This window comes from Pseudophryne corroboree, chromosome 6 (assembly GCF_028390025.1).
Source record: "Pseudophryne corroboree isolate aPseCor3 chromosome 6, aPseCor3.hap2, whole genome shotgun sequence".
In the NCBI taxonomy this organism is placed as follows: Eukaryota; Metazoa; Chordata; class Amphibia; order Anura; family Myobatrachidae; genus Pseudophryne; species Pseudophryne corroboree.
The window spans coordinates 405064468-405086919 of record NC_086449.1 but is presented as its reverse complement, the minus strand read 5'-3'; the positions used below and the strand labels follow the sequence as shown (position 1 = coordinate 405086919).

The window sequence follows — 22452 nt, the reverse complement described above, 5'->3', positions numbered from 1 at the left end:
GGTATCTGTATCTGCTATCTGGGTAAATGCACGTTTCTGTGACCCCGAAGGGGTCTGAGCTTGTGACAATGCATCTTCCATGGATTTCTTCCATGTCTGGTTCTTAGACTCAGATTTATCTAATCTCTTAGTCAACCGAGCCACATTTGCATTCAAAACACTCAACATATTTACCCAATCAGCCGTCGGTGGTGCCGACACGGTCACTCCCACAGTCTTTTCTGGCCACTGGGGCTATAGGAGACAGACCCACAGCAAAGCCTGTTAGAGAAACACAGAGGGAGTCCTGCCAGCTCACAACCCAGCGCCTACCCCAGTTCTGAAGTGAGTAATATATTGCCCAGACCTGTCAGTGCTTTTAATTTCAACAAAATAGCACCAAATCTCTTGTGCCCCCCCCCCCCCCCCCCCCATTTTGCACCCTGTAACTTGTACAGTAGTGTGGGAGTCCAGGCTCAGCGTCTCTGCAGCTTCTGTGAAGAGAAAATGGCGCTGGTCAGAGCTGTGAGGGCAGAGCCACGCCCCCTTATTGGAACGCTTCAGTCCCGCTTAATTTTACATATTTATACTGGCAGGGGTCTGTATTTAGTGCCCAGGCACTGTATACACTCTTGCCAGTTGCTATTTGAGGAATTATGCTGCCCAGGGCGCCCCCCTCCGCGCCCTGCACCCTGTAGTGCCGTTATGTATGTGGGAGCATGGCGCGCAGCGTGGCCGCTGCGCGGTGCCTCAAAAGCAGTCTTCTGCCGTCACTGAAGTCTTCTGATCTTCTACTCACCCGGCTTCTGACTTCTGGCTCTGCATGTGGGTTGACGGCGCGGTTCGGGAACGAGCATCTAGGCGTACCTAGCGATCAGACCCTCTGGAGCCAATGGTGTCCAACAGCCTAAGAAGCAGAGCCTTTAACTCACATAAGTAGGTCTGCTTCTCTCCCCTCAGTCCCACGATGCAGGGAGCCTGTTGTCAGCAGGTCTCCCTGAAAATAATAAACCTAACAAAAGTTTTTTTTCTGAGAAACTCTGGAGAGCTCCTCGGTGTGCTTCCAGTCTCACTGGGTACAGAATCTAACTGGAGTCTGGAGGAGGGGCATAGAGGGAGGAGCCAGTTCACACCCCTTTTAAAGTCTTAAAGTGCCCATGTCTCCTGCGGATCCCGTCTATACCCCCATTGTTCTTGAAGCATCCCCAGCATCCTCTAGGACGTATGAGAAATAATAAAACTAGAAAAGCTCTAAGAGCTCCCCTAGCTGTGACCGGAACCTCCGGGCACATTTTCTAAACTGAGTCTGGTAGGAGGGGCATAGAGGGATGAGCCAGCACACACTATCAAATTCTTAAAGTGCCCATGGCTCCTGGTGGACCGATCTATACCCTACGGTACTAATATGGACCTCAGCATCCTCTAGGACGTAAGAGAAACACGGGATTTCAATAGAACACAGTGCTACACAGCAGCACTGTGTGAACACATACATTGAAATGTATGTGTTCACAATGAATTCCCTCCGTCCTGTTATCCGGCCCAACCGTGGATCTGCCGCATATGTGTGGGTGCCTGCATAGGCGCCCATGTGCAGTCTTCTTCCAGCCAAGCAGGTCCCGCTGAACGGGACCCGCTTGGCTGCTATGTGTGGCCCTAGCCTAACTTAGTTTTGTAGATCAACAAACTACAAGTTAAGCCAAGAGAAATGTAAGATGATGATGTTAAAAAACAAACTCTAGGGTTAATTATATAGTAGTTCTCATTTACAAAATACAAATAAAAGGCGAAAATGTGCATCTGGACAGGCCCATACTGCAATGCAAGAGGGGCAAATACAACTGTATTGGCTTGTAGAGAAAATACTGGCTTCTTTCTCATGTAGCATACATATACTTGGCAGCTTTATTTTAATAGCAAAAAGTATATTTAAGCTATGATGTGCCACCTTCCAACTCTAAATCTGCAACATGGTTTTGTCAAAGAAGAAAGTGCTTATGTATGTCAAAAATACTGTTTAGGCGGTATATTTATCAATTATTTCAGTAAAAACGTTAACAGAAACAAAACAAAAACCCTGCCTTATTATGTCATCACGGATGAATGCAACAATGGCTGCATCTGGCAGTACGCGCGACAGAGCCTCCTAAATTCCCTACCAACAGATGGCACACTTTTCCTTGGGGTCACAGCAATACTACAGGGCCCTACAGGGGCTATTTTATTTTTAACGTGTTCAGCCCCCCTCCCCCCACTAACCACTTGTTCCTTACCCTCCTATTGTGTCTACCCTATCCCCACCCTCTCCATACACCTTACCTCGCAGTTTTTCCTAACAGTTTCTTATTTTTGACACTACTGTTCAATGTGGACTCTATGGTTTGCAGTGTTATTTATGCCTGTCCTTTGTTAATACCGAATCATGGAATCTTACTCTACTGTACCATCATGCATGTTGCACTACTATGAATTGCTCATCCTGCCCACTGTAACCTATGTAGAGTGCCCTGGCTGGCTGCCTTGCCTGGTGCTATTAAGGGCAGGCTGAGCAACCCACTGAATACTCATGCAGCAGTATCTTGTTAGAACTTGTATGTCTTCTTTTCCATATATTGCTTATTCGCACATTGAAACAAATTTAGTGTGCCCAACTTGGCTGCCTTGCATGGTACTGTGTAGAACGAACAATGCATGCTTTTGATGAACTTGCAAGGATCCCCCCAAAATATTTTTCTCTCTCCCATTATGGATTGTAAATTCCAGGCATTGCCTATTCTGTTCAGTATAATCTACTGGTGTACACCTAAAATGGTTGCCTCATCTGGATGCTTCATGGTTAGGATGATTAGTCCTTGCAACTGATGACCCAAAATGGTTGCCACATCTATTAAATGCCTTGAGTCATACAGGAGAAAGAGTGCTATATAAATTATCACTGTCACGTAAGAGTAATCAGGGTCGTCTTTTCGTATGGGCTCAATGGGCCCTTGCCCAAGGGCCCCAGGAGTGACCTAGGCTGATAGCTGAGGGTCCCCTCTTTCCAAGGGTACCAGATTTTTGAAAATCGGCCCTGGGGAACCGGAAAAATCAGACTTCAAACCAGTGGTCCCCATCCAAGCCTGTTAATTGCTTTTCCCAGCCAGATATCTCCGGTTCTGTCTGACTTAAGAGTTTTTCTGAGGATATACTCCAAAAGCTGGGATGCTCCGCCTTTGGTGGACACTGGCAGCTTGTCTGCACTATGCCCAGAACCAGAGATATCAGTCTTCAAACAGCTGGTCTCTGCTCCAGCTCCTCACGCCTAATATGCAGTTTTATAATTTCGTTGCTAGATTGCTCTGGCTCCTGAACTCTGATCCCCAAGTCCCCAGTACCTCCTGAAAGGTGGGACTCTCTAGTTTTTTATCCCATTCAAATCTAAGAAATTTATTTCCAGGAACTTGAGAAATCTGCAGTCAAGTAAGCTGCCTTCCCACCAGAAAATTACTATTACCAACCTGGAAGTCATGTACACTGGCCCATTCATTCAGCCCAATGCCCCCTTCTACAGTTTAGTGTTCTCCCTCCTGCACCATCTGTGCAGTAATGGAGTAATTAGCAGAAATTACTACTCCAGGTCCTACACGTGGAGCGGAAGATAGAACACCCCCTATCGCCCGTGGGACACCAAAGCTGCCACTGATAGCACCCCCCACCCCTACCGCTGGAGGATGAGTAGGGGCCCCAGTGCATTGCTGTACCCAAGAGCCTATACTGTTGTTAAGACGGCCCTGATCGTAATGTACAGTATTGAGCTGTTCTATAGTCTCAAAAATTCTGCTACCAATTAACATCCACTTATGAACAGAAATATATATGCTACATTGCCTGAATGCAAAAATAAAACGTATCAGACATCTTACAACTAGTCTTCAGGCTAACTACTTAATATAAAGGATCTAGATTGGATTAAAAGATCTGGATCTGTATAAAGAGATGAAAATTCTACATTGTTATAGTGCATGTCTACTACCACATCACACAGACCAAATCATTTATACAACAAGTGACAATCAGCATTTTTACCTTTCTTGCAGACTGTTTTTTACCAGCTGAGCCATGCTCAACTTCTCGTTTGTGTCATTAAGTTCTTTATTGAGTGCCGCAATCTTTTGTTTTAGTGTTTCCACTTCCCCAGTCAGCTATAAAATAGAATTATTGTCAATCAGCTTTAAACACTAGCACATATCTAAATCTAGATGAACATATTATGACGAAAGATGGGGGCCAGGACTGCTAATAAAAAGGTCACAATCACTTTGATCCTAGATTTGTGATCTCAATGTTTTAGGGTCCAAGTGGCAATACTGCAATGGATATTTTGGTGCCTGTGGGGATCAGTTAAAAAAATAGGATTTGAGTTACCTACCGGTAAATCTTTTTCTCGTAGTCCGTAGGGGATACTGGGAATCCATTTAGTGCCATGGGGTATAGATGGGTCCACTAGGAGCCATGGGCACTATAGAAGTTTGATTAGGTGTGCTGGCTCCTCCCTCTATGCCCCTCCTACAGGAAACTGTGCCCAAGGAGACGAACATACTTTGAGAGAAGGATATAGAAAAAGGAAAGTGGTGAGATTTCGAACCAGCACAACCATAACAAGAGAAAAGCCATGCTAACCAAAACTTGTAAACTGGGACAACAACAGCTGAACTAAACAACATTACTTAACCAAGTAACAATGCAGGAAGAACGAAGCACCAGGCGGGCGCCCAGTATTCCCTATGGACTACGAGAAAAGGATTTACCGGTAGATAATTAAAATCCTATTTTCTCTTACGTCCTAGGGGATACTGGGAATCCATTTAGTACCATGGGGAAGTACCAAAGCTCCCAAACCAGGTGGGAGAGTGCTGAGGTTCCTGCAGAACTGACTTGACCAAACTGAAGGTCCTCAGAGGCCAAGGTATCGAACTTGTAAAACTTGTTCGAACCCGACCAAGTAGCTGCTCGGCAGAGCTGTAAAGCTGAGACACCCCAGGCAGCTGCCCAAGAGGAACCCACCGACCTAGTAGAGTGGGATTGTACAGATTTTGGAATTGGCAAACCTGCCCTAGAATAAGCATGCTTGATAGTGAGCCTGATCCAGCATGCAATTGACTGCTTCGAAGCAGGACACCCAATTTTATTGGGATCATAAAGAACGAACAGAGAGTCCGATTTTCTGTGATGAGCTGTTCTCTTCACATAGACCTTCAAAGCTCTTACAACATCCAAAGACTTTGAAGTAGCAGGGGCGTCCGTAACAGCCGGAACCACAATAGGTTGGTTGGTGAAACACGGATACCACCTTAGGAAGAAATTGCTGACGAGTAGTGTGTTCAGCTCTGTCCTCATGGAAAATCAAGTAGTGGCTCTTATAAGACAATGACCCCAGTTCCGACACACGTCTTGCTGGAGCCAAGGCCAATAGTGTGATGGTCTTCCACATAAGGTACTTTACATCCACCTCCTGCAATGGTTCAAACCAGTCCGACTGGAAGAACTGCAGTACCAAATTGAGAACCCAAGGTGCCATGGGAGGCACAAAGCGAGGTTGGAGGTGCAGAACAGCTTTTAAAAAGGTCTGGACCTCAGAGAGAGAAGCCAATAGTTTCTGAAAGAAAATAGACAAGGCCGAAATCTGGACTTTTATGGAGCCTAGACGTAGGCCCACATCTACTCCCGACTGCAGAAAAAGCAGGAAACGTCCCAGGTGAAATTCCACCGCAGAATATTGTCTGCTCTCACACCAAGAGACCTATTTTTTCCAGATACAATGGTAATGTTTAGACGTTACCCCCTTCCTGGCTTAGATCATAGTCAGGATAACCTGGTCAGGAATCCCTCTCTTGGCTAGAATCAGCCGTTCAACTTCAATGCCGTTAAACGTAGCCACAGGTAAATCTTGATAGACGAACGGGCCCTGTTGCAGAAGATCCTCGCGAAGAGGCAGAGGCCACAGATCTTTGATCAGCATCTCAAGAAGATCCGCATACCAGGCCCTTCGTGGCCAGTCTGGAGCAATGAGGATTGCTTGAACCTTTTCCCTTTTTATTCTTTTTAGAATTCTTGGGACCAGAGGATGTGGAGGAAACATGTACACCAGCTGGTAGGCCTACGGAGTTGTTAGGGCATCTACCACCACAGCCTGTGGGTCTCTCGACATGGAACAATACCGCTTGAGCTTCTTGTTGAGTCGAGAGGATATCCCCACCGACATGTCAACCACCGGAACACCTCCGAGTGAAGGCCCCATTCCCCCGGGTGCAGGTCGTGTCTGCTGAGGAAGTCTGCTTCCCAGTTGTCTACTTCCGGAATGAAAACCCCTAACAACGCCGCAGCGTGTTTTCCCACCCAGAGGAGGATTCTTGACACCTCTGACATTGCGGCTCTACTTTTCATACCGCCTTGTCAGTTTATGTACGTTACTGCCGTCACATTGTCCGACTGGACCTGAATGGCCTGATTCTGAAGAAGAAATGAGGCCTGCAGAAGGGTGTTGTAGATAGCCCTGAGTTCCAGGATGTTTATTGGAAGGACAACTTCCTGACTTGACCATCTTCCCTGAAACTGAACCCCCTGGGTGACTGCACCCCAACCTTTGAGGCATGCGTCTGTGGTTAGCAGAATCCAATTCTGAATCCCGAACCTCCGACCCTCGACTAGGTGAGAAGTCTGTAGCCACCACAGGAGGGAGATCCTGGCTTTTGGGGACAGACGAAGCATCTGGTGCATGTGAAGATGCGATCCGGACCATTTGTCCAACAGATCCAGCTGGAAGGGCCTCGCATGAAACCGTCTGTACTGAATCGCCTTGTAAGATGTCACCATTTTCCCCAGAAAGCATATGCAGAGATGCACAGAGATCCGGGTTGGCTTCAGGACAGCCCGAACCATGGATTATCATTGCCTTTTCCAAGGGAAGGAATACTTTCTGAGACTCTGTGTCCAGTATCATTCCCAGGAAATAAAGCCTCTCTGTTGGTGCTAGGTGAGATTTTGGAAGGTTCAGAATCCACCCATGATCCAGGAGTAGTCTGGTTGAGAGACCAATGTTCTCCAACAACTTCTCCCTGGACGATGCCTTTATCAGAAGATTGTCCAGGTACGGAATTATGTTCACTCCTTATTTGCGGAGTAGAAATATCATCTCTGCCATCACTTTGGTGAACACCCTAAGTGCCGTGGAGAGACCCAATGCAGGGCTTGGAACTGGTAGTGACAGTCCTGCAATGCAAACCTCTGGCCTTGACCCTAAACTTGGCAGTCCAAAAGGACTGTAAATTAGATCCTGAATAGGCCTTCCTAGCTGGGGGAGCTGCAGAAGGTAGAGCCATTTGTCTAGTTCATCTCCAAATAAGGCCTTACCTGTGAAAGGTAGGCCTTCCACACCTTTCCTGGAGTCCGCATCCGCAGTCCACTGGCGTAGCCATAAGCCCCTGTGTGCCGACACTGCCATAGCTGTAGTGTGTGCATTAAGCAAGCCTATTTCTTTTATGGGTTCCACCATAAAGTTCGCAGAGTCCTGTATATGTTGCAGGAGCAAAACAATCTCCTCTTGAGGTAAGGTGTCTAACCCCTCAATTAGGTTACCCGACCATTTAGCAATGGCTCTTGTAATCCACCCACATGCTATAGTGGTTTCTGTGCCACCCCAGCAGCTGTATACAAAGATTTGAGCATAGTCTCAATTTTGCTATCAGTAGCGTCTTTTAGGGAGGCTGCACCCGGGACAGGCAATACCATTTTTCGTGAGAGCCCTGAAGATCGATGCATCCACTATTGGTGGATTTTTCCATTTTTTCCTATCCTCAGGAGGAAAAGGAAACGATGATAACAACCATTTAGGGATTTGAAATTTCTTATCTGGATTAACCCATGGTTCTTCAAAAAGGGTATTGCGTTCCTTTCTCATGTTTGACTCCTTATCAGCAGAATGCAGGATATGGGCCAAAGAACGTTTTTGCAGACAAATGGCACGGGACTGGAGTAGCTGGTCTGGGTACTGAGTCCTTTTTCATAAACTCAGCCATAGACTGTCTTAAGTATTGCATCTCTTTCTCATTCCGAGATAATTTAGTAGAAATGGAGAAAAAATTTCCCCTAATGGAGTCCAGCCATGCTGGTTCTGCCCCACTAGCCTGGGAAGGGATACTATGCTGAGTACACACCAGTGAACCCCCTGGAGAAGAGGAACACTGTGCCTTACATGAAACACACTCTTTGCCTGACATACTGTAGCAGTGACAGCACACACACACACACACACACACACAAAGGTTAAATACACAGTTAACCCACAAAGAGCCCTTTCAGGGAGACAGAGTTTGGAACCAGCACACGGCGCCCTTATCGCTAATGTCAAGCTTAGCCGGGTCATAGATTAAGTACATAGATTAGTGACTTCGTAAACTAATAAGTCGCTCCCCCTCCCTATGACCCCCTGGTACCACTGAGGTAATCTGGAGTCTCTCCGGAGGAGCTGCGCGTCCTTGTCAGTGAGCGTCTGTGTCAGCTGCAGTAGGGAAAATTACGCTTGTGAGCTGCTGGTTCCGCTCATAGTAAAGCCCCGCTCCTTCAATGGCACGTGGTCTTCCAGCTATTCTTTATACTGGCTGAATGTGTCTATGTGCATAAAATGGAGCACACCTCCTTTTATGGCTGTGGTGCCAGTTTGGGTACTGTGTACGCTGTAGTGTACACAGTCAGGAGACTCAGTCCGCCCCATTTAGAAGCCGTGCGTCTCCGTACCCTCATGCCGCTTTAATGGCTAACCGGGAAGCCAGCTTAGTACTAACCACTCTTCTATCTTCTGGCTCTGTTAGGGGTGACAGCGTGCTGTGGGAATGTACGCTCGCTGTGGTGGCGCTTGAGAATAGTTCCCTCAGCTTGTAATAATCAGTGTGTGTGTATAAAAGGTCAGTGAGTTTCTGGACTCCTGAAAGACCCTTGCATCTTTCATCCAGCGCTGCACTGACATGTCTGGATTCTGAGTCATGGGGAAAGCAAAAGAATTGTCAAAGGATCTGCAGGAAAAGGTAATTGAACTGTATAAAACAGGAAAGGGATATAAAAAGATATCCAAGCAATTGAGAATGCCAATCAGCAGTGTTCAAACTCTAATTAAAAAGTGGAAAATTAGGGATTCTGTGGAAACCAAATTGTTCGGGATGCAAAGAAAAATACACAAATAACTTCAGCTGAAATACAGGACTCTCTAAAAAAAAAAAGTGGTGTGGTTGGTTCAAGATACACAATAAGGAGGCATTTGAAGAAAAATGGGCTGCATGGTCGAGTCGCCAGAAGAAAGCCATTACTACGCAAATGCCACAAAGCATCCCGCTTACAATACTCCAAACAGCACAGAGACAAGCCTCAAAACTTCTGGAACAAAGTCATTTGGAGTGATGAGACCAAAATTGAACTTTTTGGCCACAACCATAAACGTTACATTTGGAGAGGAGTCAACAAGGCCTATGATGAAAGGTACACCATTCCTACTGTGAAACACGGAGGTGGATCGCTGATGTTTTGGGGATGTGTGAGCTACAAAGGCACTGGAAACTTGGTCAAAATTGATGGCAAGATGAATGCAGCATGTTATCAGAAAATACTGGAGAAAAATTTGCACTCATCAGCCCGGAAGCTGCGCATGGGACCTACTTGGACGTTCCACCATGACAATAATCCAAAACACAAGGCTAAGTCGACCTGTCATTGGCTACAGCAGAATAAAATGAAGGTTCTGGAGTGGCCATCTCAGTCTCCTGACCTCAATATCATTGAGCCACTCTGGGGAGATCTCAAACGTGCAGTTCATGCAAGACAGCCCAAGAATTTACAGGAACTGGAGGCTTTTTGCCAAGAAGAATGGGCAGCTTTACCATCTGAGAAAATAAAGAGCCTCATCCACAACTACCACAAAAGACTTCAAGCTGTCATTGATGTTAAAGGGGGCAATACATGGTATTAAGAACTGGGGTATGTAAACTTTTGATCAGGGTCATTTGGGTAGTTTCTGTTGTCATTATGATTTAAAAAGAGTAAACACAGTTGTTTGACAATAAATGGCTTCACCCAACCACTAACCATGAGTGAAAGAAAAGATTGTGAGTTATCACTCCTATTCTCTGACAAATGGCCAGAAAATCACAAATTCTGCTAGGGTATGTAAACTTGTGAGCACAAATGTATGTATGTATGTATGTATGTATGTATGTATGTATGTATGTATGTATGTATATATACATACATACATACAGTTGTGCTCACAAGTTTACATACCCTAGCAGAATCTGTGATTTTCTGGCCATTTGTCATAGAATAGGAGTGATAACTCACAATCTTTTCTTTCACTCATGGTTAGTGGTTGGGTGAAGCCATTTATTGTCAAACAACTGTGTTTACTCTTTTTAAATCATAATGACAACAGAAACTACCCAAATGACCCTGATCAAAAGTTTACATACCCCAGTTCTTAATACCATGTATTGCCCCCTTTAACATCAATGACAGCTTGAAGTCTTTTGTGGTAGTTGTGGATGAGGCTCTTTATTTTCTCAGATGGTAAAGCTGCCCATTCTTCTTGGCAAAAAGCCTCCAGTTCCTGTAAATTCTTGGGCTGTCTTGCATGAACTGCACGTTTGAGATCTCCCCAGAGTGGCTCAATGATATTGAGGTCAGGAGACTGAGATGGCCACTCCAGAACCTTCATTTTATTCTGCTGTAGCCAATGACAGGTCGACTTAGCCTTGTGTTTTGGATTATTGTCATGGTGGAACGTCCAAGTAGGTCCCATGCGCAGCTTCCGGGCTGATGAGTGCAAATTTTTCTCCAGTATTTTCTGATAACATGCTGCATTCATCTTGCCATCAATTTTGACCAAGTTTCCAGTGCCTTTGTAGCTCACACATCCCCAAAACATCAGCGATCCACCTCCGTGTTTCACAGTAGGAATGGTGTACCTTTCATCATAGGCCTTGTTGACTCCTCTCCAAATGTAACGTTTATGGTTGTGGCCAAAAAGTTCAATTTTGGTCTCATCATTTGGTACATACATATATATATATATATATATATATATATATATATATATATATATATATATATATATATATATATATATATATATATATATATATATACACACACATACACACAGGTTAAGTATCCCATATCCTAATATTCCGAAATACAGAATTTTTTGAGCGAGAGTGAGGAAGTGAAACCTTTGTTTTCTGATGGCTCAATGTACACAAACTTTGTTTAATACACACAGTTATTAAAAATATTGTATTAAATGACCGTCAGGCTGTGTGTATAAGGTGTATATGAAACAAATGAATTGTGTGAATGTACACACTTTGTTTAATGCACAAAGTTCTTAAAAATATTGGCTAAAATTACCTTCAGGCTGTGTGTATAAGGTGTATATGAAACATAAATGCATTCTATGCTTAGACTTGGGTCCCATCACCATGATATTTCATTATGGTATGCAATTATTCCAAAATACGGAAAAATCCGATATCCAAAATACTTTCGGTCCCAAGCATTTTGGATAAGGGATACTCAACCTGTATATACAATACTAAGGGGGGTATTTATCAAAGCTTGAAGAATAATAAAATTGTGAGAGATGAAGTACCAACCAATAGGTTCTTAACTGTTATTCTTCAAACATGGCCTGCAATATGTAAGGTAGAATCCGATTGGCTGGTACTTTACCTCTCACAATTTTAGCTCTCTTTGAGCTTTGACAAATATCCCCCCCCCCCTAAATCTCTTACAATGGTCATGCAGACAGGGAGCACACTTCTTAATAACTACTTACAAGCTCCTCAGCCTCTTTGCAATTTTGCTCCACAGCTGGTTCTGTCTCTTTGACTGCATACTCAGACAATTTATTTTCAAGTTCTGCCAATCTATGAGAATATTATTATTATTTTTTTGTTTTAATCAGGAAACCATTATAAACAATTATAGAATTACAACAACCAACAAACAGTAATAAGACCCTGGCGCTTATAGACAGTTTAGACAATTAGCAACTCCTGATACAGCAGCTGCTCAAGAGGGGGAACATTCTACCCCAATACTGATACAAAAACAAACATACAAATGTAGCAGCACTGTTGGAAGAGTTATCCTTGTAATACTCTCAAATTTAAAGACACACACATAAATAACCATATAAGTTCATAACACATCAGCCAGCATGATCCCACATAAATAAAAATAAAGAGTTCATAACAATTAGCATTGTTTAAATGATCAATGTATTGTGCCTTGGAGGGGTACTTATCAAAGCTCGTAAAGAAAAATTGTGAGAGATAAAGTACTAGCGAATCAACTTCTACCTTACATTTTACAGGCTGTGGTTGAAAAATTACATGAGCTGTTTGGTTGGTACTTTCTCTCTGACTATTTTTATCTCTCTCCAAGCTTAGATAAATGCCCCCCTTAGACATGCTATCAATTTTACACTGCAAACTATGGGAAACCCCACAGGGTAGGGGATCGCTCTTCTCTCTTGCATTCAGTTCTACAGCTCTTCTACAGGTAGTTCAAAGCATTGATTGCAGTTGAAGTCTATCACAGGTGGTAAGGCCACCGAAGCAAGGGAATGTTCTCTCTTCAAGCCAGCGATTACCTGCACCTGTTACATTGCGGTCTCTCCCAATCCAATGTGCCAGATCACTAATGCACACTCTATTTACATCTTCTGCTATTAGTATGTGTATCAAACTTACTGTAAACAGTTAAAAACATCTATTTGCAAAATCAGCTTCATTACATAACCAGAAGAAAGAAGAAAGATTGGCTGCGCTTATAATGTTGTTAAAATACCATGTTAGTGGAGAGCTGACAAACACAATAATGTATGATAAAATATTTATTAAAATATTAATACACCAATAAAAATGTATACACAATGTATAGCAAAATTATACGTTTATATATACTCTGAAAGGACCATAGTTGTCAATAAACAAATAGCAGTATCCACAAAGTGAGTTTGTTATTGGTAATAATGTTAAAAAAATGTAACATCCATGTAACATTCATATGGCTGATCACTAAAAATGTATCATTCACATAGACTGTGAAGCTGCAAGCTTTCTATACGTGCAGAGGCAACGTGCACTTAAGATTGATGGAAGTCCCGGCAAAAGATGGCTTCATTCAAGAAAATTATATAGTTACCTCTCCTGGGCTATTAGCACCGAGCGTCCTCGGTGCAGTCCACTATAGCCCTCTATTTGGATTAATGAGAGATGGTAATTGAGCAAATTGCTCTGATGAAGGCTGTTCCCGTGTGGTGAAAGGTATCTTTATATCAAGAGGCTTTTCCTAAAATCTCCAGGGGGCTGGTAGAAATCCTTTGATATGCCCACTCACATGCGGAGAAGAGTATGCCGTCCGGTGCCGTCAATTATGCTGCTATCATTGGTAGCTAGAGGCGCCGTGCATCGGCGCTAACCAGGGCTGCCGTGTGTAACAGGACAAGTCCTCTGGCTGAGGCTGGAGTCTCCTTAGGCAGTAACGGCCGCTAGCAGCGGAGAGGAGGCGCTGAATGAAAGCGCTAGCCGGAGCAGTCTCTGGTAAATTGGAGCAGTGCCAATATGAACGAGTCAACGATCAGAGTATAATGGGAGAAGCCTTAGGCTCCTCCCATTATACTCTGGGAGGCATACTCTTCTCCGCATGTGAGTGGGCATATCAAAGGATTTCTACTAGCCCCCTGGAGATTTTAGGAAAAGCCTCTTGATATAAAGATACCTTTCACCACACGGGAACAGCCTTCATCAGAGCAATTTGCTCAATTACCATCTCTCATTAATCCAAATAGAGGGCTATAGTGGACTGCACCGAGGACGCTCGGTGCTAATAGCCCAGGAGAGGTAACTATATAATTTTCTTGAATTAAGCCATCTGTTGCCGGGACTTCCATCAATCTTAAGTGCACGTTGCCTCTGCACATATAGAAAGCTTGCAGCTTCACAGTCTATGTGAATGATACATTTTTAGTGATCAGCCATATGAATGTTACATGGATGTTACATTTTTTTAACATTATTACCAATAACAAACTCACTTTGTGGATACTGCTATTTGTTTATTGACAACTATGGTCCTTTCAGAGTATATATAAACGTATAATTTTGCTATACATTGTGTATAAATTTTTATTGGTGTATTAATATTTTAATAAATATTTTTTCATACATTATTGTGTTTGTCAGCTCTCCACTAACATGGTATTTTAAATTATAAGCGCAGCCAATCTTTCTTCTTTCTTCTTGTTAACCCTTAAAGCACATACACAGTGCTTTTTTTGGCAGCGCTCTTGATGTTGTTTTAAAAATAACCTTTCATTAGGCGCTTATAGCAGATTTGTTGTAGTTCTCATTACATAACCAAACTAATTTCACATATAATAAGATTCATAACTGGCATGTTGTTTGAAAAAGTTAGCAAAACATATTAAAATGTCTACTAAAATAGTATCAACATTTACAAACTTCAATATACAAGTAATCATTCAGAAAAACTGCAAACTAAAGAAAGTGCAGAATAATCTTACATGGAATCTACAACCACATAATGTACATAGATGTACTGTATATAATACTTATCTACTTTTCCAAGTTGTGCTCCAGTTGATCCAGAAAGAAGGTCAAGGTGGGCTGGGTGCATTCTCTTGGCTACGTAATACCGTGGTTCACACATTATGCGACGGGGGCCAGGATGAGGCATTCCATAGCAAATTACATTATCATGCCCTTCCCACTTCACTGAAGTGGCCGGGATCCGGGAGCGTTAACTACTCTAAATTTACAGTACGAGTCTTTTGGAAATTACATGACAGTAAGCAAGTCTGATGTATATGGATGCCCATTGTGTATGATTGTGGTTGTGTGTAGCTACTGCTGGGCAATAATGCCAATAAAAATGACTAAATGAGTCTAAGATAATTATTATTATTGTTACTAATATTATGCATCAGTTCGGCACAATTTTTATAACTTTATTCAGACCTTTGTCCTCATGTTGGTGGAACTTTCAATTTACACACAGCACACTAATCAGAGTAGAATACACTCCAGTTTTCATAAAACTTAAAGAGAAGATGATGATGATGATGATGAACCGTGACATCTTAATGTACAGTAAATTTACCTCTCATTTGCACTCGCTAACTCCCTCTGTAGTTGTTCTACCTTTTCAGTTTCTTCACGCAAACTATGAAGAAGTTTGCTGACTGCTAGTTCTTCTGATTCAATGGCATGGTTTTCTTCAGGTATATTTGTCCTGACATATAAAATTCACCATTCAGTTATTTTACCAACAATGGGACTGACTCTGAGTTAGGAATAAAGCAAGAAAGAGCAAGTACCTCTGCACCTAGACAAACAATGTTGCAATGCAAACGGTGCAAATACATATAATTTTTTGAATGCAGGTTAAATAGGATTTTAATTACCTACCAGTAAATTCTTTTCTCGTTGTCCGTAGAGGATGCTGGGGTCCACATTAGTACATGGGGTATTGACGGGTCCACTAGGAGCCATTGGCACTTTAAGAGTATATGAGTGTGAGCTGGCTCCTCCCTCTATGCCCCTCCTACCAGACTCAGTCTAGAAACTGTGCCCGAGGAGACTGACAACTTCGAAAGAAGGATTTAACACAGATAGTGGCGAAATTCAAACCAGCTCACACAAAAGGCAAACAAAACTAAGTAGCTTGAAACATCAGCAATGGCTAAACAAGATTACTTACCAAGTAACAAAACAGTACTTAACCTAGAACTAAGCAGTACTGAACTAAATAACCACTGCAGGATCCCGAAGCGCTGGGCGGGCGCCCAGCATCCTCTACGGACTACGAGAAAATGATTTACCGGTAGGTAATTAAAATCCTATTTTCTCTTACGTCCTAGAGCACAGGTTCTCAAACTCGGTCCTCAGGACCCCACACAGTGCATGTTTTGCAGGTCTCCTCACAGAATCACAAGTGACATAATTAACTCCACCTGTGGACCTTTTAAAATGTGTCAGTGATTAATTAATACACCTGTGCACCTGCTGGGTTACCTGCAAAACATGCACTGTGTGGGGTCCTGAGGACAGAGTTTGAGAACCACTGCCCTAGAGGATGCTGGGGTCCACATTAGTACCATGGGGATGTACCAAAGCTTCCAGAACAGGAGGAAGAGCGCGGAGACTCCTGCAGAACCGATTGACCAAACTTAAGGTCCTCAGAGGCCAAAGTATCGAACTTGTAGAACTTTGCAAAAGTGTTCGACCCCGACTAAGTAGCTGCTTGGCAGAATTGTAAGGCCGAGACACCCCAGGCAGCCACCCAGGAAGAACCCACCTTACGAGTAGAGTGGGCCTTAACAAACGTAGGACACGGCAAGCCTGCCGTAGAATACGCATGCTGGATAGTAAACCTGATCCAGCGAGAGATTGTCTGCTTAGAAGCAGGACACCCAATTTTCTTGGGATCATACAGGACAAACAGAGTCCGATTTCCTGTGACGAGCAGTCCTCCTCACATAGATTTTTAGAGCCCTTACAACATCTTAGGACTTGATGAAATTGAGGAGTCAGTCGCAACTGGCACCACAATAGGTTGGTTGATATGAAATGCCGACACAACCTTCGGAAGAAATTGTTGACGTGTCCGAAGCTCAGCTCTGTCTTCATGGAAGATCAAGTATGGGCTTTTACATGACAAAGCCCACAGCTCCGACACACATCTAGCAGAAGCTAAGGCCAACAAAGTGACAGCCTTCCACGTGAGAAACTGGACCTCATCCTCCTGTAGAGGTTCAAACCAGTCCGACTGGAGGAACTGCAACACCACGTTAAGATTCCAGGGCGGTACAAAGGGAGGTTGGATATGCAGAACTCCCTCCAAAAAAGTCTGAACCTCAGGGAGGGCAGCCAACTGTTTCTGGAAGAAAATAGATAGAGCCGATATTTGGACCTTTAAGGATCCTAACCTCAGGCACATATCCACACCTGCTTGCAGGAAGAGGAGAAAACGTCCTAGTTGAAACTCCACCGTAGGAAACTGTTTGGACTAACACCAAGATACATATTTTTTCCAAATACGATGGTAATGTTTAGAAGCTACTCCTTTCCTAGCCTGTATCAGGGTAGGAATAACCTTGTTTGGAATGCCCTTCCGAGCTAGTATCTGGCGTTAAACCTCCATGCCATCAAACGTAGCCGTGGTAAGTCTTGATAGGTGAACAACCCCTGCTGCAGCAAGTCCTCCCGAAGAGGAAGGGGCGTCGGCTCTTCTAGCAGTAGATCCAGAAGATCCGCGTACCAAGCCCTTCTTTTCCGGTCCGGAGCAATGAGAATTCCCTGAACTCTTGTTCTGCTTATGAGTTTGAGAACTCTTGGAATGAGTGGAAGTGGAGGAAACACGTACACCGACTGAAACACCCACGGAGTTACTAGGGCGTCCACCGCCACTGCTTGCAGGCCCCTCGACCTGGAACAGTACCACCGAAGCTTCTTGTTGAGGAGAGAGGCCATCATCTCGATCAGAGTTACGCCCCAAAGATCTGTTACTTCCTTGAACACCTCCGGATGGAGACCCCACTCCCCTGGATGGAGATCGTGTCTGCTGAGGTAGTGCACTTCCCAGTTGTCCACTTCCAGAATGAAGATTGCTGACAGCGCCAACGCGTGTTTTTCTGCCCAGAGGATGATTCTGGCTACCTCTGACATTGCAGCTCTGCTCTTCATTCTGCCCTGTTGGTTTATGTAAGCCACTGTCGATACATTGTCCGACTGCACTTGAATGGCTCGATTTCTCAGAAGATGGACCGCTTGGAGAAGACAGTCGTAGACGGCTCTTAGTTCCAGAATGTTTATCGGCAGGCCAGCTTCCAGACTTGACCACCTTCCTGCGCCCCAGCCCCGGAGACTTGCATCTGTGGTTAGAAGGGTCCAGTCCTGAATCCTCAACCTGCGGCCCTCCAGAAGGTGAGGTAATTGCAGCCACCAGAGGAGTGAAATCCTGGCCTTTGGCAACAGACGTATTCTCTGGTGCATGTGAAGATGGGATCCGACCACTTGTCCAGGAGATCCAGTTGGAAGGACCGAGCATGAAACCTCCCATACTGCAGAGCCTCGTAAGAGGCCACCATCTTCCCCAGAAGGCGAAAGCACTGATGAACAGACACCCGGGCTGGCTTCAGGACATCCTAGACCATTGTTTGTATCACCAATGCTTTTTCCTCTGGAAGAAACACCCTCTGCACTTCCGTGTCGAGGATCATTCCCAGAAAGGACAACCTCCTGGTTGGTTCCAAATGTGATTTTGGAAGATTCAGGATCCAACCATGTTCCCTGAGAAGCTGGGTTGTGAGAGCTATGGACCGTAACAGCTTCTCCTTGGACGATGCCTTTATCAGCAGGTCGTCAAGATATGGAATTATGTTCACCCCCTGTCTGCGGAGGAGAACCATCATTTCTGCCATCACCTTGGTGAATACCCTCGGTGCTGTGGAGAGGCCGAATGGCAGGGCCTGGAATTGAAAATAACAGTCCAACAGTGCGAATCGGAGATCAGCTTGATGCCAAATCGGAATGTGGAGGTACGCATCCTTGATATCCAGGGATACCAGGAATTACCCCTCCTCCAGACCTGATACCACTGCCCTTAGAGACTCCATTTTGAACTTGAACTCCCTCAGAAAGTGGTTTAGTGATTTTAAGTTCAGAATGGGCCTGATCGAACCATCCGGTTTCGGTACCACAAAAAGGTTTGAATAGTAACCTTTGTTTTGCATCTGGGGAGGAACTGGTACAATAACCTTTGCCTCCACCAACTTCTGGATGGTAGGGTAGCCCTGTCTGCCGGCAAAGCTGGCAAGCCTGATTTGAAGAACCGGTGAGGAGGAAGATCTTGAAATTCCAGCTGGTACCCCTGGGACACAATATCTTGTACCCAGGGATTCAGGCCGGACGACACCCAGACGTGACTGAAATGTCTGGTTCTCGTCCCCACAGGCCCTACCTCCAGGCCACGTGGTCTACTGTCATGCTGAGGACTTTGGCATACTGGAAGCAGGCTTCTGGTCCTGGGAACCCGCAGCAGCAGGTTTCTTGGATTTTGGTCGACCACCTCTAAAGAAGGAGTTGGACGGTTTGGCCTTTCTTGTTTTAACAACCCGAAAGGACTGTGATGCAGCTGAAGAAAACAGTTTCTTCGTAGCAGGTGCAGCTGAGGGAAGAAAAGGCGACTTATCCGCTGTAGCCGTGGAGATTCACGTATCCAACGCTTCCCCAAAGAGAGCCTGACCTGTATAGGGTAGGGTCTCCACACCTCTCCTGGATTCCGCGTCGGCAGACCACTGGCACAGCCACAGTCCTCGACGAGCTGAGACCGACATGGAAGATATTCCTGCAGCCATTGAACCCAGGTCTTTCATGAATTCCAACACCTTTTATCTATCGTATCCAAATCCTCAAGTAACGTGCCTGACCACTTTACTATAGCTTTGGAAATCCATGCACAGGCAATAGTAGGACGTAGTATTGCCCCTGAAGCCGTGTATATGGATTTGAGCGTAGTATCAGTTTTGCGATCAGCCGGCTCCTTTAAGGCAGTAGATCCTGGGACAGGTAAAACCACCTTTTTCGAGAGTCTGGATACAGACGCGTCCACTATGGGTAGGTTTTCCCATTTTTTCCTATCCTCCTCAGGGAAGGGGATCTGGAATTTTTTCTCGGGTTTTCCCATGCTTTTTCAAAAATAGCATTTAACTCTTTGGACGTAGGGAAGGTTAGCAAGGCTTTCTTATTGTCAGTGAAGTAAGCCTCCTCAACCTGCTCAGGTGTTGAGTCAGCAATATTCAACACATCCCTAATAGCATCTATCATCAACTGCACCCCTTTAGCAAGAGATGCGCCCCCCTGAGCATATTCCCATCACCGTCTGTCGTGTCAGAGTCGGTATCCATGTCATCCTGCATAATCTGGGCAAGAGCACGTTTGTGGGAACCTACAGAGGGAGGTCCTGAGGTAACAGAAACGGACCAAACTGCCATAGAATTCTGTAAAACCTGAGTTGCAGATTCATTCTGTGCAACCCTAGTAGAAATCTGAGAAATCATAGATTTGATAGAGGATAACCAGTCAGGCTCCCTTGCTGGTATCTGCGCTAAAACAGTGCAATCCTGATTACATTGAATGAGATCATCCTGAGAGGACATATCCTCAGCCGCATATGACACAGAGTCCCTGGACATAGCTAACTGGAGACCCCAAACACTCCACACACACACACACAGGGGAGGCTAGACAGAGTTTCCCCCCTGAGAATGGCAAGAGAAACACAGAGTTTAGAACCAACTCACACAGAGCGCTGGTTAGATAAAGGACACCCCTTACCAGCGCCCACTGTGTACTGTAACAGGTTGCACAGAACTAATTCACCGCCTCCCCCCCCCCCCCCCCCCCCTTCTACAACCCCCTGGTACTGCACAGGATGGCTGGAGTTGCTTGAAGGGAGAGCTCTGTCAGCGTCTGTGTACAGGAACTGCAGGCAGGAAAATGGCGCTGAAGGCTGCTGGGTCTGCTCTGAGGAGAAGCTCCGCCCCTTGAAGATGGTGCTTCTTTCTGCACAAATTCTTTATACTGGCCTGAGGATTACGTCGCTAGGCGGGGGATTCCGTCCCCTGTTAGCGTCTGAGTACGGAGGATTGTGACGCTAGCCTGGGGATTCAGTCTCCGGTTAGCGTCTGTGACCAGTGTAGGGTGTTAAGATGCTGGCTTAGGACGCCCCTCATAGCGCCAACACTGTGTGCCACTGAGCCTTCCCTGAGCGCAGCCGCACAGAGCTGCGCTCCTACCCTTGTGCCACCATATCTCGCCATCATCTGATCTTCTGGCTCTGTAAGGGGGTGGCGGCATGCTGCCAGGGTGAGTGATTCCCTGTGGCGGGGAACGTTCGATCCCCTCAGAAGCTCAGTGTCTTGTCAGCAGAGATAGTGGCTCAGACCCCGCAGGGCAGACACTACTCCCCCCCCCCCCCCCCCCCCCTTAGTCCCTTGAAGCAGGGAGGCTGTTGCCAGCAGCTTCCCTGTGCCTAAACTCTAAATAAAATAATAAAACTAAAAGAACTCCTATGGAGCTCCCCTAACTATGCCCAGCTCCTCCGGGCACATTTTCTAAGCTGAGTCCCATAGGAGGGAGGAGCCAGGCCACACTCTCAAACTCTTAAAGTGCCAATGGCTCCTAGTGGACTATACCCCATGGTACTAATGTGGACCCCACCATCCTCTAGGATGTAAGATAAATACTGGCTGCTTTTGCATGTAGCCCACAAATACTAGGCAGCTTTATCTATACACAACTATTTAGATTTCAGTTTGGGCACACCCCTCTTTCATCTATATCTCTCACACATTTGATATCTGCCCCATCTGAAGTGCAGCATGGTTTTTACAAAGTGCACAGTTTCTTACTCTAAAGTATGCATGCAATACCCGTGACTTCTCATAAGAACATTAAACATAGAAAATATACATCTCCAACCATTTACGTATACAACTGCCTGCAGTGTTTTATATTGAAATGTGAAGTCATAAAAAGTCATCAAATTGTTGCAATATAAAGTGCTGTCTGGTTTTGCAAGAAACAAGTACATTTATGTTAGACTACCACATGTAAGTGATGTACCTGCACAGTAACACCATCATTCCTTCCCCTTCCTGTCTCTGATGGAAGTGTTGGATCCATGTATGAACACACCTTACATACAGATGGCTCCACGTTTATCTTGACCTTTAATAGGATTAACTGAGACTGGCCAGTCGGACTTAGGGGTATATGCAATTGCGGTCGAATTCCCGAAATTGTCGAAAAACGGGACTTTTTCGCCAAAAAAAAATAAAAAAAAATCGACAATGCAATACAGTACTTTCCGTCAAAAAAACGGACTTTCCAAATTCGACTTTTTGAAATTCGACTTTTGTCAAATTCGACTTTTCTGCAATGGTACAAATGCGGCAATTCGACAAAAGTATATTCAATTGAAGTTTGGAAATTCGACAACAGTGCTTTTAGACAGTAAATTCGTCATTTTCAATCCGCCACACTTTAGTGGGTGAAACTAATAAAAAAAAATTTAAAACATGTTTTTTTTGGTGTTTTTTTTTTTTATTGGTAATAGCATATCTATTTATATTAGAAGGGATTAGGTACTTGGTTTGTCTTTTTGGGAGGCACAAGTATTATTTATATATTTTTTTAAATATTATTCTTTTTTATTTTTGATGGAATGGTAAAATCCCGGAAAAAAATGGCGTGGGGTCCCCCCTCCAAAGCATAACCAGCCTCGGGCTCTTCGAGCCGGTCCTGGTTCTAAAAATCCGGGGGGGGGGAAATGGACAGGGGATCCCCCGTATTTTTAAAACCAGCA

At 44.6% G+C, this 22452-nt stretch overlaps 1 protein-coding gene across 2 annotated transcripts in view; it reads right to left on the bottom strand.

Annotated features, from left to right (window-relative positions):
- OPTN (optineurin) overlaps positions 1 to 22452 on the bottom strand; it is a 139549-nt gene that overhangs the window by 76920 nt on the left and 40177 nt on the right. For both annotated transcript variants that reach the window (XM_063926887.1, XM_063926888.1), the window contains 3 exons: positions 15184 to 15315; positions 11834 to 11924; positions 4045 to 4160 (listed from right to left, as the gene is read on the bottom strand). In XM_063926887.1, the coding sequence (XP_063782957.1) occupies positions 4045 to 4160; positions 11834 to 11924; positions 15184 to 15315 (339 nt within the window). The remainder of the gene's footprint in view (positions 1 to 4044; positions 4161 to 11833; positions 11925 to 15183; positions 15316 to 22452) is intronic.